A 16,279-nucleotide genomic window follows, 5' to 3' on the forward strand; every position below is an offset into this window, starting at 1 on the left:
ATACTTTTTAAAATGTGACTTGTAATCTTTAGAAATGTTTTTATTGTGATAAAATATATATTAAATTATAAAATTTACCATTTTCACCGTAGTTATGGATACATTTCAGTGGCATTAGGCACATTTGCATTTTTGTGCAGTCATCACCACATCCAGAGCTTCTTCATCCAAACTATAACTGTATACACACTAACAGCAGCTCCCCTGCCCTCTCCCCAGCCCCTGGTAACCACCACTCTGCTTCCTGTCTCTGTGAGTTTGCCTATTCCAAGGACCCCCTGTGCCTGAATCATACAATATTTGTCCTTCTGCATCTGGCTGCTTTCACCTAGCATAACGTTTCAAGATTCATCCATCTTGTAGCATAGGTCAGAATTTCATACCTTTTGAAGGCTGACTAATATAATAGTTCACTGTATGTATATGCCATGTTTTGCTTATCCATTCCTTTGTTGATTCACAGTTGTTCCCACCTTTTGTCTGTTGAGAATAATGTTGCTATGAACATTGGCATACAACTATCTCTTTAAGTCTCTGCTTCAGTTCCTTTGGGTATATACCCAGAAGTGGAATTGCTGGATCATGTGGTAATTCTACATCTAACTTTCTGAGGAGCTACCAAACTGTCTTCCACAGTGGCTGCACCATTTTACGTCCCCACCAGCAATGCACAAGGATTCCAGTTTCTCCACATCTTCACCAATATTTGTTATTTTCTTTCTTTCTTTTTTTTTAAGTAATGCCCACTGTAATGGATGTGCAGCAGTATCTCAGTGTGGAGATGCCACCACCCATTGTTTGAGCCTAAGCAAGAACCCAATAAAACCAGTACTGCCCCAGGCACGTGCACAGCTTCCTCTAGGTTCTGGAGAAAGTACTTCCTCAAAAATCTGGAGAGCCTGGTGATGGAACCCAGCCCTCCATCTGGTCTGTTGGGATGGTCAGTGTCCAGTGGCCATGGGAGATTTCTAGGAAATCAGTTCCATTCAGCAGACTGAGAATGTTGAGACCCCAGCAAGTTAGCTGATAGGTTGCCCGCGTTGCTCCAGTACTTCGAGCTCTGTACTCAGAAAACTCATGTGCTCAGTGTGTCTTTCGTGTGTGTGCCATTGGGTAATTGCATGGGGGGGCTTTCCCTAGGGGACCCTGGCCCAGGTCAGATTACACCAGTTAGCATGTTTTCTGCCTCCTTTCTGGCCCACTCATTTGCCTGGTCACTGGCCACTGTTTTGGGGTACATAGATTTGGACTGATCTAGTCTTCAGTTAATGATCCATTCTTACCCATGAACCCTGATGGACTTTATTATGTTTATTTTATTACTTAATCTGCTTAAGTGTATAATTATCCTGAGCTATAAAAAGGAGTTTATGGGCCAACTACAAAGTTAGACCAGTTCCCATAAGACCACCCTTCCTTCTGACACCAATCACAAGTTCAGGGGGGTTCCCCCAAACCACCCTTGGTTTGATAACTGATTAGAAGGACTCAGAACTCACTAAAAGCTGTTAGGCTCATGGTTATAGTTTACTACAGAGAAAGGAATCAGATTAAAATCAGCCAAGGGAAGAGATGCACAAGACAAACTCTGGAGAGGTCCAAATGCTGAGCTTCAAGGCATCCTCCCAGTGGAGTCATGGAGGGCATATGACCAGATGCATGGAGTATCACCACCCAGGGAAACTCACCCGATTCGGTGTCAGAGTTCTGTTGGAGCTCAATAGCATACTGCCCACGTGGCTCATCTTTTGTCCCCAGCCCCTCCCAGAGGTCAGGCAGATACCTTTATTCATCATTTCCTCCAGACGTCAAACTGATACTTCACAGAGTAAGCCCCCATTGTAAGTCATAGTGTTAGATTATCTGGCAGCCACAGCCCCATTCAAACAGACATACAGAATGTCAAACAGGCAAACAGAGTATCAGGCAGGACATCCCAATGCCTGGAGGTCACCTCCCAGTACCTGCGGGCAAAGGCCCAACCTCTCTTTGGGTAAGGTTAATCCTGCACTATATAGCAGCAGATCCACTGCACCTGATTGGAACCCAGGTTTTCCTATCAGAAGTAATTTTCATCTTCCTTCTGCTACATCTGGGCCATGTAATCTTAGGCACATCCCTTGCACTCTGAGCCTCAGTATTCTTGTCTCTGTGATGGGATGGTCACACACTACCTATAAAGCATCACTCTAGCTGGACAAAGAAGGCCTCGGTGACTTCTGTCTACCTGCATTGCCCTGGGAAGGCCACATCCCAGGAGGGCTCAGGGCCTTAGTGGTCAAGGGGACTGAAAAGCTGTACAGTGTTGCAGAGACTGGAAGACAGCCACAATAGGCAACCAACATCTGCTACCCTGGAGGAGGTCTTACTAGTTCATGGATTACCCAAAGGCTTCTTTCTACTTTCTTTCATCTGGCCACCTCAAGGATACTGAATAGTTGAAGATTCTCTCAGAATGCCTCGACTCCAGAAATGCATTTTTCTAACATGGAGATTTTCACCTTCTCTGTTCATTCCCTTGAACATGTCTCCCTGAGAACCAGCCCCCTGGTGGCTGACAGAGTCTGACTCCACCTCCTCTAGCTACTGCTGGCTCTTTGCTTTGGGGTGTGTAGCAAGGCTTAGGAGAGTGTGTGTGAGTGCCCAGCGGCCAGCCTTCCCCCTGGGGTGTGGAAAGAAGATTCTGCATTTCCCCACCATGCCTTTGGGAATTACTCATCCAAGAAGTATCGTGGAAAAGCAGGCAGAATGCAGCAAGGAACAGTTCCCCTTAACCTTTACTGAGAAATGGTAAATGCCTGGCTTGCATTTAGCATCTCACAATCCAGTTGATTCTTTGTGTTAATGCTGAGTTGGTTTCGTGTGTTTTGGTGTGAGGGGCCTGTCCGCTGGAGACTATTATAGACGTGATCCTATCTATCAACTGAAGAAAGAAAATACATTCTCAAACATCCATGACTTTCCCTTTTGTGTAAATCACAGGTGTGAGGAAAAGCCCGGATGTTTGAAAAGATTGATGGTTTGAAGGTATTGTACTGAGTTTTACCACGGAACCAGGAGAGATTAGCAACAGAAAAGTGTGGGTAAAAACTGAGAATTCATGAGGAAGCATTTGCTGAACTGTCATTAGGATGGCTACCATTTATTGAGTGTGCATGTTATATAAATTCCTCCCCAATTTATTGGCAAAGATATTAATTGTAAGATTACATATTTCTGAAATACGTGCCTCTTAAACTGGGTGCATGTAAAATTTTGAGTATACTTAAAATTAAATTTAAAGTAAAAAAAGATTATATAGGCAGGTGGGGTAAGTCAAGCTCTGAACCTGTGCTCTACCTACACCATAGCCTGTTCTTCTGCTGTGTTGGCCGTCCTCCTCCTTATTTGTAAAAGCAATAACACTAATATGTTAGTTACTTCCTATTAATAGTAATAATATTAGTATTTTACCTTGATATTCCAAATATCCCATGGATATTAATGCTTAATGAATCCCAGAGTGACATACATCATTGTAGTGCCAAAAACATTAAATTGAGAGTCAAAAATGACAGATTCTTGTCCTCCCAAGCCCAGTTCTAAGTTACTATGGCCAGTCCTTCACACGCTGTTACAACAGTCCCAGAGACAAGGCCGTGGAGCCACTGTCCCTGTCCTTAAAGCCATCCTCTCCAGAGCAGGGTGAAAACCACTGCTTCTGGGGTGACAGAAAGTGCCCGAGTGACTGGGCCCAGCCGTCAGCCAGAGCAGGGATGGCAGAGATCTGTGTGCCCCGGGTAGCTGATCTGGCATGATGACCCTTAAAACAGTAAGGTATTTGCTCACATTTGAACCAGGGAAGGTCTTGACAGAAAGGCATTTCCAGCTTTTCTTTAAAATTCAAACACAACCTCTGTTGGCCAATTCATCTGGGACCAGTTTTGATCCAGATGGTTATCCCTCCAAGTGATTATGTTTCCGTCTTGAGCCTTTCCAGGAATTAAACTGCCCCCTGGTGGCTGACAGAGTCTGACTCCGCCTCCTCTAGCTACTGCTGGCCCTTCGCTTTGGGGTGTGTAGCAAGGCTTAGGAGAGTGTGTGTGAGTGCCCAGCGGCCAGCCTTCCCCCTGGGGTGTGGAAAGACTGTGCAGGCTGCCAGAGGACACTGGCTGCCCCGATGCTGCTGTGACAGTCCACGGGGCCGGCTTCCAGGGAGAGCACCGCCCTGCTGCGGGCCTCGTCCCGCTTCTCCCCTTTCCTGCTCTGTGGGGCCGTGCTTGCCTGTGGCCCCAGCACGGACATGTGCCCTGTCCCCATGCATGACCCTGCCCCCAGGTCCAATCTCCTTGAGTTTCTATGGGTGGCAGAGGCCACTAAAAAAACACCCTATGTCACTATCGTCATGTTGGCTGGGAGTGGTTATAGCAGCGGCCAGGAATCTGAGAAGAGCTTCCCCTAGGGCTTGATGAAGGCTGTCTCTCCCTTATGCTGACAGTAGTAGCAAATAAAGGAGGCCCCCTTAGGAGTGAGGGAGATCGCAGTTGAGCTGCACGCCAAGCGGAGTTCAGTAGAAGGGTGGCCCGAGCAGCTCTGCGTGTTGAGGAATCCCCTCCAGCCCCTCTCAAGGCCTTTAATCAGAAAAACGTCTCCCAGTCAGTTTATTGCCCTGGATGCAGAGCTGCCCTATGCCAGGGAATACCCAGAGGGGCTGGTGCTCCCTTGAGTATATTTAAATTTTTTGTAATTATCAGTCATCATATTCATTACCCAAAAATCTATAGATGAACAGGGCCTAAAAATCCAGTATTCATGGCAGACAGAGCAATGACACGTCCCAGCCTCCCAGCAAGGCCCTGCCACAAAGGCAAACCCTGCATGACGGGCATTGCTGCCACAGACAGAAGGACGTGCAGACTTAAACTTGCTTTTTGTGAACGTAGAAGAAGAGAGAGCTTGTTTAGAAAGTGCATTAGTGTCCACAGCTCCTCACATCTGGCCTCTGCGGGACGCACTTTCTGGGGCCTCAGCCCTGCTGTGGAAGGCGTCACCGAGGCTGGGGCTAGGTGGTGCTTGCTCACTTACCTGTGCAGTAAAAAGGTCCCAATCTCTCCAGTCCACCCAGCCCGTGGCTTTGAATGCCGCGCTAGCTGCAGTCCATGATCAGCACCAGGTACAGGGTGTGGCTTCCAAGCTGTCATTTGTTATTCTTATGCATCAGACCTCTACGAAGAACAAGATCCGTGCTACAGCGGTGCTGAGTAGAGAAGGGAGGCCTGCGTTTGTGGGGGTGAGGGTTTCTGGAAACCTGTCCTGCAGCACTTGCACCATCCTCTCAAGTGGTTACTGACCTGAATGGGACTGCCTGGGACCCTCCATCCCCTTCGGGAGCCACCCCCTTTTGGACCAAGAGGCCTGCCCACAAAGCTGCTTGCTGGTCATGGCAGGTAGAGTCAATAGGCAGTTTTTGTTGAGGACACAGCAAGAAAGAAAATTGAAAAGAAGGTTAGACTTATAAGCAAGCCACCTTGACACAGGATAGAATCAGTCTCAAAACATTTGTGATGGGAAAAAAGTAAAAGTCTGTAGCATTCACACCATGCCAGGGCAGGGGTCCCAGCCACTTACCTCAACTATTTGGGATGACACCAGGGTCCCTCCCACATTAGGCAGCCCAGCCTGTTTTTAACAGTTCTGATTACATTCTGATTTTTACTGGATATATCCGTGTAATTTGGAGCCCTATCTGTTCTCCTGCTTTCGGTGGACAGCCCTTTATAGATTGGAGCATTTCGTGCATGCTCATACTTTTTCTGTGCTTCCCCAGGCCACACATCCTCAGTTGCCTGAACTGTTACTTGCCTGCCTTGTGTCAGACCTCGCTGACATGACCACTCCGCCCTGGACATGCCCTATTGTGCCAGTGTCCCCTGGCCTAGTACTTTCACTGTGGCTTTACCAATGCCATATAATGTTGTAGTATTTATTCCTTTATGCTGAACTTTGTGCTTTTTAAATGAACCTTATAATTCCTGCAGCCTTTTAGGCATCATACCAAACTGTTGGTTTATATTGAATGTATAATCAAATAAAAAATTCCTGGGCTCTTTGATTTGAACCATTCCTAAGCCAGAGCTCTTGAACTCAGCTACTAAACTAATTGAGCTATTAAAACCAAGGGCAGGCATTTACATTTATTCTCATTAACCATAATTTTCTTGGTTTTGTGCCATCCCTTCTAGGTTTCCCCTGCTATCCACCAGTAGAATGTGCCTGTAAAACCTCTTGTAAGCCTAAATGGCATGAACTAAAGAAGAAGCAATTACCATTAATTTATATGGAACATTTTTGAGAATCCCTAGACCCAAAAAATAATATCTCCTAGGCTTTTCTCAGACCTTACGACACATCTTGCTAAAGGATGCGTAAAATAAAACAAGAGAAAGCACAGATGCTCACAGACACAGCTCGGAGCTAGGGTGGCTTCATGCTGAGATTCTGTGCGGTTCCCTGGGAAGGAGCCTGGTGGGCCCCTCACGCTGCTCTCTTGCAATGGCTCACTGCCCAACAAGCGCTGAATGCTATTTTCTCTTCCCAACTTCTTTTCATAGAAGTGAAAATCTCCTCGCCTTTCTTTCAGTTACCCAAAACAGGTACTACTCAAGGTCTTTCCTAAAAGAAAAGTGGTATGGGGCTACCTTTGTTAAATTTTGTTTTTCTTCCTTGGAGTTGATTGAGTCCTGTATGAAATTTATGATAATAACATTTTAAAAATGTGTTTCCCTATAATTTTTGAAGACATAAGGAACCAGAAGAAAGAGAGCACCTGTTATTTAGAATTGTATTGGGTGCAGGTGACCCCACACCAAAAAGTGGAGGCTACCTGTATTTGAGTATCAGTTGCAGTAGTATATTAAGCTTCCCTTCCAGCTTTTTGTTACCTCTAAATATGACAACCAAAACACTAATAAAAGGTTGAACAGAATAGAACTGAAACAAAGCTCTGGCAGACCATTTGCTCCACACTAACATTGAGCAATTCAGTTTTCATAGTGGAAATAACATGTTTGATGAATGAATGTGTGACCCATGTCCTTTCGGGCATGCTTTTCAATCAGCTGTGAAGGTGTCTAATTGTGTTATCATTCCAACCCACCTTCTTCCATCCTGGAAAGCCCAAGGATGTCAGGGTTAGGTATTTTTAATATTGAACCTAAATGAAGTACCTTCTGCCAGGGCACTCATTCACAGGTCTCCCAGCTAAGTAATAGAACAAAACAGAAAGATTGGTGTGGCAGAACTTAGAGAATCCGTGCTGTGTCCTAGTGACTTCTGCCATCAGGAGCAGGTGTTCCGTCTCCTGAATGGTTGTACAGTTTTTCTAGAAATGACATAAGCTCATCAGTGTGCAGAGACTCCTCTTCAAAACTAAATCCATGCATCTGTCATGCACAGTCATACATGCCGGGCAGCCATGGGCTCCACTCAAACTGAGAGACTCACAGGATTGGGTGTGCTAGGTAGAGCACCCCAGTTTATTGCTGTGACCTAGGACTGCATGTGTCAGAGTCCAGGAGTGTCTCCCTGTCAGAGCCGTTGGTTGTTAATGTACAGGACTTAGAGTCAGTGGGGATACATTCCTACCTCTCCCAGCTCAGGGGCCATCTCATTTTCCTATCACATCTGAAACGGTCTGAATCTACGTTAATGGGGGAAGATTTTTGAATTATAGCAAAAAATAATGTGGGGCTGCCTTTGTTAAATTTTGTTTTACTTCCTTGGAGTTGATTGAGTCCTGTATGAAATTTTTGATAATAGCCTTTTAAAAATGTGTTTCCCTGTAGCTTTTGAAGACATAAGGAACCAGAAGAAAGAGAGCACCTGTTATTTAGAATTGTATTGGGTGCAGGCGACCCCAGAGGAAGCAGCTGAACCACACCTGAATGTTATAGCTGCTTATCTCCAAGGCTCCATCAATTCTGTGTTTACCTGCAGCACCTTGTTTGGTTTCCCAACACCTATTCCATTAGAAAGAGGCTTGAGATGTTTAATTTGCTTAGGAGCTTATGAGTAGAAAATGTAGTCCTATACCTGAGTTTCTGAAGCCTTGCTGTACATATGAATCATCTGGACACATTGTTAAAATGTGGATTCTAAATCAGGAGGGTTGGGGGGACCAGAGAGTTGCCCTTTCTAAGGCTGTGGGGAAATACTGGTGTGGCTGATCTGGGGACCACACATTGCACAGCGAGGCCTTCTGCCAGTGAGCTAAGTTGTAAAATACTGATAGGGAGACACAGCTGTAGATACAAAGATGCTTAAGATGCATGATATATGCAGAACGGTGATCATCAGGCAAACAGTGTGCAGTAAACCCTAAATAAATTTGTCTGGATTCGTCTAGCTCTGCCTTTGCTTCCCCTTTTCTAATAATGTTTAAGCAGTAGTATTTGCATATGTGGTTCTTTGGTAACTGAGCATTTATATAATCACGCGTGGCCTTATGTTTCGAGGAAATCTTCTGCTGTACATCCAGAGGTACATCCAGAAGTGAATTTCCCCCCAGGGCCCACCTGACCCACTGGTGTGTTGCAGCCCTGAGAAGGCAGTTAGGGACACAGGTCATTTGCAGGCAGCTAGAATGAGACCATAAAATCTTCTCTTCTGCCATGTCTCATTCTCTCTCCTTTCCCTTTCCCTTCTGTGCCTTTCCGCCGTCATGATACATATACCTCTACATTTTTCCCCTCAGTGGGAGATAAAGACTGTGCAAAGAACTACTGGGGCACCGGTGCCCTCTCTCCTCTCCTGCGCGGGAGATGTGGTCTTTGTAAATGGAGGAGATGGATGGATGGAAGTTTTATTAGTCTGGCCCTAAGTCACTCCAGCTCCCACATTAGTCTTCGCATCCTTGATTTACCATTAGTATTTTCTGGGAAAGATGTTTATCTAGGGATAACTTTTCAGAAGAATAAATTTGAATGTGTGTGTTAAGGCCAGTATATCCTAGTCCACTAACAGAAGACCAGCCCTGGAGTCCATACAGAGAACTTGAGGGCCAGCTAAGCCAGTATCTCTCAAACAATAGAAATAAACCAACACACTCCTGAGAACCAAGTCTTTTTCAAAGTCACTAAAGCTGAGCTCTTTCAAAAGTACCTTGAGAGGGGTTTCCTAGTTTTATTATGTATTGTGCGATTCGGCTGTACAGGCAATTTTACATTTGCATTGCTAATAGACCTCTTCCTGAATGAATGTATTTGACATTTTGCTTGGTTTTGAAGGAACTTTTATCTGCAGCTTTTTTGCCCCTCAAGCTGCCTTGGGCTAATTAACCTATTCCCTAACTGGCTGGGCCTACTATATGCAAATGTTTCCATTTGGGATTATGACAGAGCACTCCGGCATGAGCATCGCTAATGAAATCCTATGGGGTTTTATTGGATCAGTGATACTGTGGGGCCAGCAGGGGGCGCATGGACCGGGCTTTGAGTAGATCTAAAGGACGAGCTTACGCAGTTCTTTCTGAAAGGTGACTCTAGAAATCTCAAAAGATCTGTATCAGTACTTTTTAAGCAGCCAAAAGAGGAACTATTTCTGATGCTTTTGTATTTTAATTTTATTCTGTCATTGTTTTGAATACAGCAGTCACTGAGATCGATTTTCAAGTACTGGGTGTAAATCATGTTCTGCAGTCTTTATAAGGGAAGGCTCTACAGAACACAGTTAGTTGGTCAGGATTTATAAAAGCTCTCAGTAGGAGGGCAAATAATCATTGCTCCTTCAACACAAATATTTCTCCAGTTTTAATATATTTAATGTTTTTTACCTTACTGTTTCCATCCCAGCCTTTAAAGCACATCTCCTGTCATGAGAAATCCTGTTCTTTACTGCAATGTCCTTTGATGTTAAGACACCAAATTTGTAAACTTCTACCTTCATGCATCCCTGATCATAACCACGAAGGCTGGGGAACAAAAGGGACATTTGTCCTTTGTTATGATGTTTGTTAATGATGCTGAAGCAAAACCAACAAGGGCCACTAAACCATTGACCAGAAAAAGGGGCCCAGATTCTGGTGGGGGACTGTAAGCTGCCCCCGAGAGATGGGGGATGAGCTGGTGCGGGGAGGGGAGCAGTGGGTGGCACAGGAGAGAGCAGGGTCTGTATCACAAAAGGGGTGTCTCCATTGTCTCAGCTGATGCTGAAGGTGACTGCCTTACTGTGTTTGTTCTGAAATCAGATCATTGAAGAGGGTCTGGGGAGGAGAGATGCTAAAACACCCCAGGGCCTGGAATTCCCACAGATTCCCAGACCCCACAGCACCTGACTGCTCAGGTCTGCAGCTGCTGCCTGTAGGAGGCACTCACATCTGCCCCTGGCTAGCCTGGCTCCTGTTGGTTCGCTGACGTCTTGCCTCTTGCCAGTGGACATCTGTTTGCCCACTCTGCTATGTTCAGTGCCCACTGAGACACTGAGATGTGTCTGTAGGACTGGCTCCAGTCTCGCTGTTCAGAGATGTAGGTTTAAGCACGCAGGTCTGGTTGATCTGAAAGAGGTTCCATCTCTAGGGCTGACCAAGAAGGGAAAGGGCAGCCTGAAGAGAGAAGACCGAGACGACCTGGGAAGGTAGAAAGAGGCAGGACGAAGTGCACGTGTGACTGTGGTCAGGGAAGCCACCGTGCATTCGCCCTGTTAGTGCCTTCTTTCTTTGAACCATAACCATATTCATGTTTTTAACTTCCTCACAGTTGGCTTTCTGCTACCCTATGAGTGGCTGTACTGGAAATTCTTTGGAAACTTTTAGAGGACAGGACTGTTGTTGGCTGCCTCTGCTGAGCTAGCATGTGTGGTGTGTGTGTGGGGGGGGGTGGGTTAAGGATGAAAAATCACTGCAGTCCAGTATGGACCCAGAGTCAGGTGGGAACTTTGAGTAGCACCTCTGAGAGATAAGGATTCAGAAAAAATGTGCAAAGACTTCTGAGGATGTCCCTCCTCAGCGGCGCTGTCCCAGGGCTGCGCCTGGGGGCAGGGTCCGGCTGACTCGCTGTGTCGTCCTCCCTCTGGGCTTCCTCTGGTTTCCCAGCAAGGTAAAGAAGAGGTGAGGAGTGGGACCAGCATTTCTGAAAAGGAAATCTGAGAAGCAGATCGTCTGCTTCTATTTGAAGAGAGGAGAGAGGTCTTGAACAACATGGCTGAGAGGATGTGGGCTGTCTGAGGGGACTTGTTAACGCCATAAAAAGGTATCTGCTTTAAAGCTTTGACCTGCGCAATGTCTTGGCCATCTTCAAGACTGCTGTCCATCATGCCAGTGCTCTCCTTGCCGCAAGGCTGGGGCTGTGGTCAGGTTTTGGGAATTCACGTGGACACCGGAGGCCTGGCCTCAGTCTTGTGGAGAGTGTTCTTTCCTGGTGCTCATAGCTTGATTTCTTTTCCCTCCTTCCCTTCTCCCCCCTTTTCTCTTCTCCTTGTCACTCCCCACTCCCTTTTCCCAGATTCCCGAGCCGCTGCTGGTGGATCGCACCCACGGGGAGATGATTCCTCATGAAGGGCCTGGATCCCCTACAGAAATCAAATGTGACTTTCCATTTATCAGACTAAAATCAGAGCCAGCCAGACAGTGAAACAGTCACCGTGGAGGGGGGACGGCGAAAAATGAAATCCAACCAAGAGCGGAGCAACGAATGCCTGCCTCCCAAGAAGCGCGAGATCCCTGCCACCAGCCGGCCTTCCGAGGAGAAGGCGGCGCTGGCCAGCGACAACCACCACGCGGAGGGCGTGGCGTGGCTCGCGGGCAGTGCGGGGGGCCGAGGCCCCGGGGGCGGGAGGCACGGCCCAGGGCCTGCGGTGGAGCTCGGCTTACAGCAGGGAATAGGTTTACACAAAGCGCTGCCCGCGGGCCTGGACTACTCCCCACCCAGCGCGCCCAGGTCTGTGCCGGCTGCCACCACGCTGCCCGCCGCCTACCCGCCCCCACAGTCAGGGACCCCCGTGTCGCCCGTGCAGTACGCCCACCTGCCGCACACCTTCCAGTTCATCGGGTCCTCCCAGTACAGCGGGCCCTACGCCGGGTTCATCCCTTCACAGCTGATCTCCCCGACGGCCAGCCCCGTGACCAGCGCGGTGGCCTCTGCCGCGGGCGCCACCACTCCATCCCAGCGCTCCCAGCTGGAGGCCTACTCCACTCTGCTGGCCAGCATGGGCAGCCTGAGCCAAGCCTCAGGACACAAGGCTGAGCAGCAACAGCTCTCGGGCAGGACTCCCGGGCTCGTCACCCCGGGGTCCCCACCACCCATGCAACAAAACCAGTACGTGCACATTTCCAGCTCGCCGCAGAACGCAGGGCGCACGGCCTCACCTCCAGCCATCCCCGTCCACCTCCACCCGCACCAGACGATGATCCCACACACGCTCACCCTGGGGCCCTCCCCCCAGGTCGTAGTGCAATACACCAACTCCGGCAGCCACTTCGTTGCTCGGGACACCACCAAGAAAGCTGAGAGCAGCAGGCTGCAGCAGGCCATGCAGGCCAAGGAGATCCTGAACGGTGAGCTGGACAAGGGCAGGCGGTACGGGCCCGCGGCCTCAGCCGACCTGGGCCTGGTGAAGGCGGGCGGCAAGCCAGTCCCTCACCCCTACGAGCCCAGGCACGTGGTGGTGCACCCGAACCCCGCTGACTACAGCAGTCGGGACGCGTCGGGGGTTCGGGCCTCCGTGATGGTCCTGCCGAACAGCAGTACACCTGCAGCCGACCTGGAGGTGCAACAGGTCACGCACCGGGAGGCCTCCCCCTCCACCCTCAACGACAAAAGTGGCCTGCATTTAGGGAAGCCGGGTCACCGGTCCTATGCGCTCTCCCCCCAACAGGCTCTGGGCCCCGAGGGCGTGAAGGCCGCCGCCGTCGCCACGCTGTCCCCCCACACAGTCATCCAGACCACACACAGCGCTTCAGAGCCACTCCCAGTGGGGCTGCCAGCCACTGCCTTCTATGCGGGGGCGCAGCCGCCCGTCATCGGCTACCTGAGCGGCCAGCAGCAAGCCATCACGTATGCCGGCAGCCTGCCGCAGCACCTCGTGATCCCCGGCACCCAGCCCCTGCTCATCCCCGTGGGCAGCGCCGACATGGACGCGCCGGGGGCGGCCTCCGCGATTGCCACATCGTCGCCCCAGTTTGCTGCAGTCCCGCACACGTTCGTCACCACCGCCCTTCCCAAGAGCGAGAACTTCAGCCCAGAAGCCCTGGGCACCCAGGCCGCCTACCCAGCCATGGTGCAGGCCCAGATCCACCTGCCCGTGGTGCAGTCTGTGGCGACCCCCGCAGCCACGCCCCCCACGCTGCCTCCCTACTTCATGAAAGGCTCCATCATCCAGCTGGCCAACGGGGAGCTGAAGAAGGTGGAGGACTTGAAAACGGAAGACTTCATCCAGAGTGCAGAGATCAGCCACGACCTGAAGATCGACTCCAGCACAGTGGAGAGGATCGAGGACAGCCACAGCCCGGGTGTGGCGGTGATACAGTTCGCCGTGGGGGAGCACCGAGCACAGGTAACACTGGCACAGGGCCCTGCGCCCGGGGAGGGGGCACCCCGCCACCCCGCCACCTTCATTCCCTGGTGAGATGAATTTCTGTCCAAGGCAGGGGCTGTGCTGTGCAAGGCCCGAGGAGGGTCTTGTTTACACCCAGACTTCAGACTCAGAATCTTGGCCAGCCCTGTTCTCTGAGAGAGTTGTCCGAATGCCCCAGGCGTCTGTTCTTGGTGATGAGCTAACTTCTCTGCAGCTGGAGTAGGGCTAGGTAGGTAGCCTCCATGACAGTGAAGAAAATTGCCGCTCAGGTGATTTTCTGTTCTGTGATTTAGATGAAGACCCATGAATAACAAAGGCTGTAGGGCTGAAGGCCCTTCTAGTGGTCGTTCTTCCTGTTTCTGTTGGCTCAGGAAGGCACAGTGCTGGTGGGGGTGAGATCACTAGATGCCCAGAGCCCCCACATCCCATTCCAATGTCTGTGTTTTAAAATGTAGGTTTTACTGTTACCCAGGTAAAGTGAGACCGGCAGATCAGGAGGCAACTGCCGTTGAAAAGATAGTCTCAGTTCCCAAGAGGAGGGCGCCTGCACTGGGCGACCCCCTGGAGAAGCCCCAGGGTCAGTCAGGAGGCAGAGGTGGGCAAAGAGCCTCTCCTGTGGTTTCTGTGGGAGAGAACAGGCGAGACAGGGCAACAGGCTTCCCACTGGCTAGTTTGAATAATTTTAAGGGGCCCTGGGGCACAGAGGCTATGCCCAGTAATCTCGTACCAGGCCCTGGGATGATTAGAGCAGGTGGATAGTAGCCCAGAGTGAGAGCAAGAAGGTGTGGGTGTCTGGTTTGAAGATGAGGACACTCCCCCAAACCTATTGTTTACTACCCCTAAGGACTGGCTAACCCTGGGAGGGGCAGTCCCTCCAAAATCAGCAAGGCCCCATGTCAAAGCATCGGGATATAGGCAATACAAGGCATGGGTGCAATCCGAGAAATCAGAACTGTCTGGGGTGATCTCTTAGGCTTGTGTGAAATAAGACCCCAAGGGCAGATGCAGCCAAGATGAGTCATGTTAAAAACTGGAACTGGGATCAACATGTCCATGGGCAACTCCAGTGCCCTCTTTTCCAGTCTCTTTAATCACCTGAGTGTATTTATTCCAGGTCCCTTGTTAGGAAACATCAGTTTCACTGTCCAGGTTACTTGGAGTCAAACAGGTTTGGCCTGGAGGCTGGGCATTTGCCTGGCTGTAGACCCTCACTCTCTCCGGAAAAGTTCCCCGAGGTCATTGAACCACTCAGATGGGACAGCTCCCCCTGCAGGTCTGAGCTGAATATGGTCGTGGCATACCTAATACTTGGGACAGTCAAAGGAAATGAAACAAGTGAAAAAGACAAACTAGTTAATGGTTTGAATTGTTTGGAACATATTTTTAAAAGATCAAGTGGGGTGGGAGGGAGCCCAGTTTTCTAAAGTGTTTTCTAGAACTGCTTGTGAATGACTGGATGAGGAACTGTACACTATGTCAGGGGCCTGCATTGCCAAGAGCTTTTAGTTTTTTGCTGGTGCAGTGTCTCTGTAGGCTTACAGTCTTCTGTAAAACCCAAGAAAGAGTTCTCAAAGTTCTGATTTTTTTAAAAAAATAGCAAACATCAGAATTTTTTTTTTAATGGCATCATTATTTAGAACTCACTACCCATCTGTAATTGCTGGTCATTCCCACCTCCCTACCTGGATGAGAGGTGGGTACTAGCAGAAAGAAAACAAGGTATCTTGAGAAAAGTTGTCTTTTAATAGGCCCCCAGGTGGAGCATGGAAGAAAACAGAATGCAAGCAAATGTGTTTTTCATGTACTCTGAATCCTTAGAGTTATGTTTTTTTTTAAATCCTTAGTGTTATTGTGAACAGAGGTAGGCATGGAAAGAGGTGTTATTTTGAAATGCTCCTAGTTCCTTACCAGCACTTCTTTGAGCTTGAGCATAAAGAGCAGCTCTCGCCAGGGGCTGCGTCTCTAAGGCCTTGGCCACCTCCTGGACCAGAGCTCCACAGGCTTCCCTGGGTTTCAGACCAACCATGCACGTCTTAGAGAGGAAGCACCACTATGTGTTTTCCCCGCTTGATGCTTTGCAAAATGAACACTTAAATGATAGAGAAATCGGCTCCCCTGTGAATGCGTGTTCCCTTCCTGCAGCCAGACTACTAGTCACTTTGCTGACAGCCCAGGTGCAAATTAGGAGGTGGAATATTTGTCGCAGACTGTTCACAGATCTGTCAGGGCGGCCCCTGTGTGGCCGCGCTGCATGCTGGGAAGGGCTTTTGCAAAGGCAGGCAGGGGGCTGTGGTCTGCGGAAAAGATGGCTTGGGTTTCAATCTGTAGAAACAAAAGTGCAAGGCCCGGACACAACCGATGATTTGTTAGTTTACCGAGAAGCCTGTCAGAAACAGGCTGACATCCTCACAGCCAAAATACTCCATCCACCAGCTGTGTTTGCTGCAAGTGACAGGATCCAAATCAGGAGAGAATGAGAGAATGCGGGAGGGGCAGGGGGAGCAGGAACCCAGGTCTGGATTTTATTTCCCTTCTTAAGGCTGAGCCTCCCCACCCTCACGAGGGCCCAGGCCTGGAGCATCAGTCTGTGTCTCTCCCTGGGCGGACATCACCCACAGCCACACCCACAGCTGGTAGAGACGTGTGAGAACCGGTTAACTTACTTAGCCAAGCCACAAATTTGATTGGAGGAGTTGAGGAAGGGAAGGCTTTCTACAAGACAGATGGCTTTCTG

The 16,279-nt window shown here is 49.2% G+C and overlaps 1 protein-coding gene across 4 annotated transcripts in view; it reads left to right on the top strand.

Annotated features, from left to right (window-relative positions):
* Nucleotides 1-16,279, top strand: part of ATXN1 (ataxin 1) — a 260,883-nt gene that overhangs the window by 226,254 nt on the left and 18,350 nt on the right. For all 4 annotated transcript variants that reach the window (XM_036888806.2, XM_057494161.1, XM_036889045.2 and 1 more), the window contains one exon: nt 11,475-13,524. In XM_036888806.2, coding sequence (XP_036744701.2) covers nt 11,635-13,524 — 1,890 coding nt within the window. In that variant the 5' untranslated portion in view covers nt 11,475-11,634. The remainder of the gene's footprint in view (nt 1-11,474; nt 13,525-16,279) is intronic.

Source organism: Manis pentadactyla, chromosome 16, assembly GCF_030020395.1.
Source record: "Manis pentadactyla isolate mManPen7 chromosome 16, mManPen7.hap1, whole genome shotgun sequence".
Lineage (NCBI taxonomy): Eukaryota > Metazoa > Chordata > Mammalia > Pholidota > Manidae > Manis > Manis pentadactyla.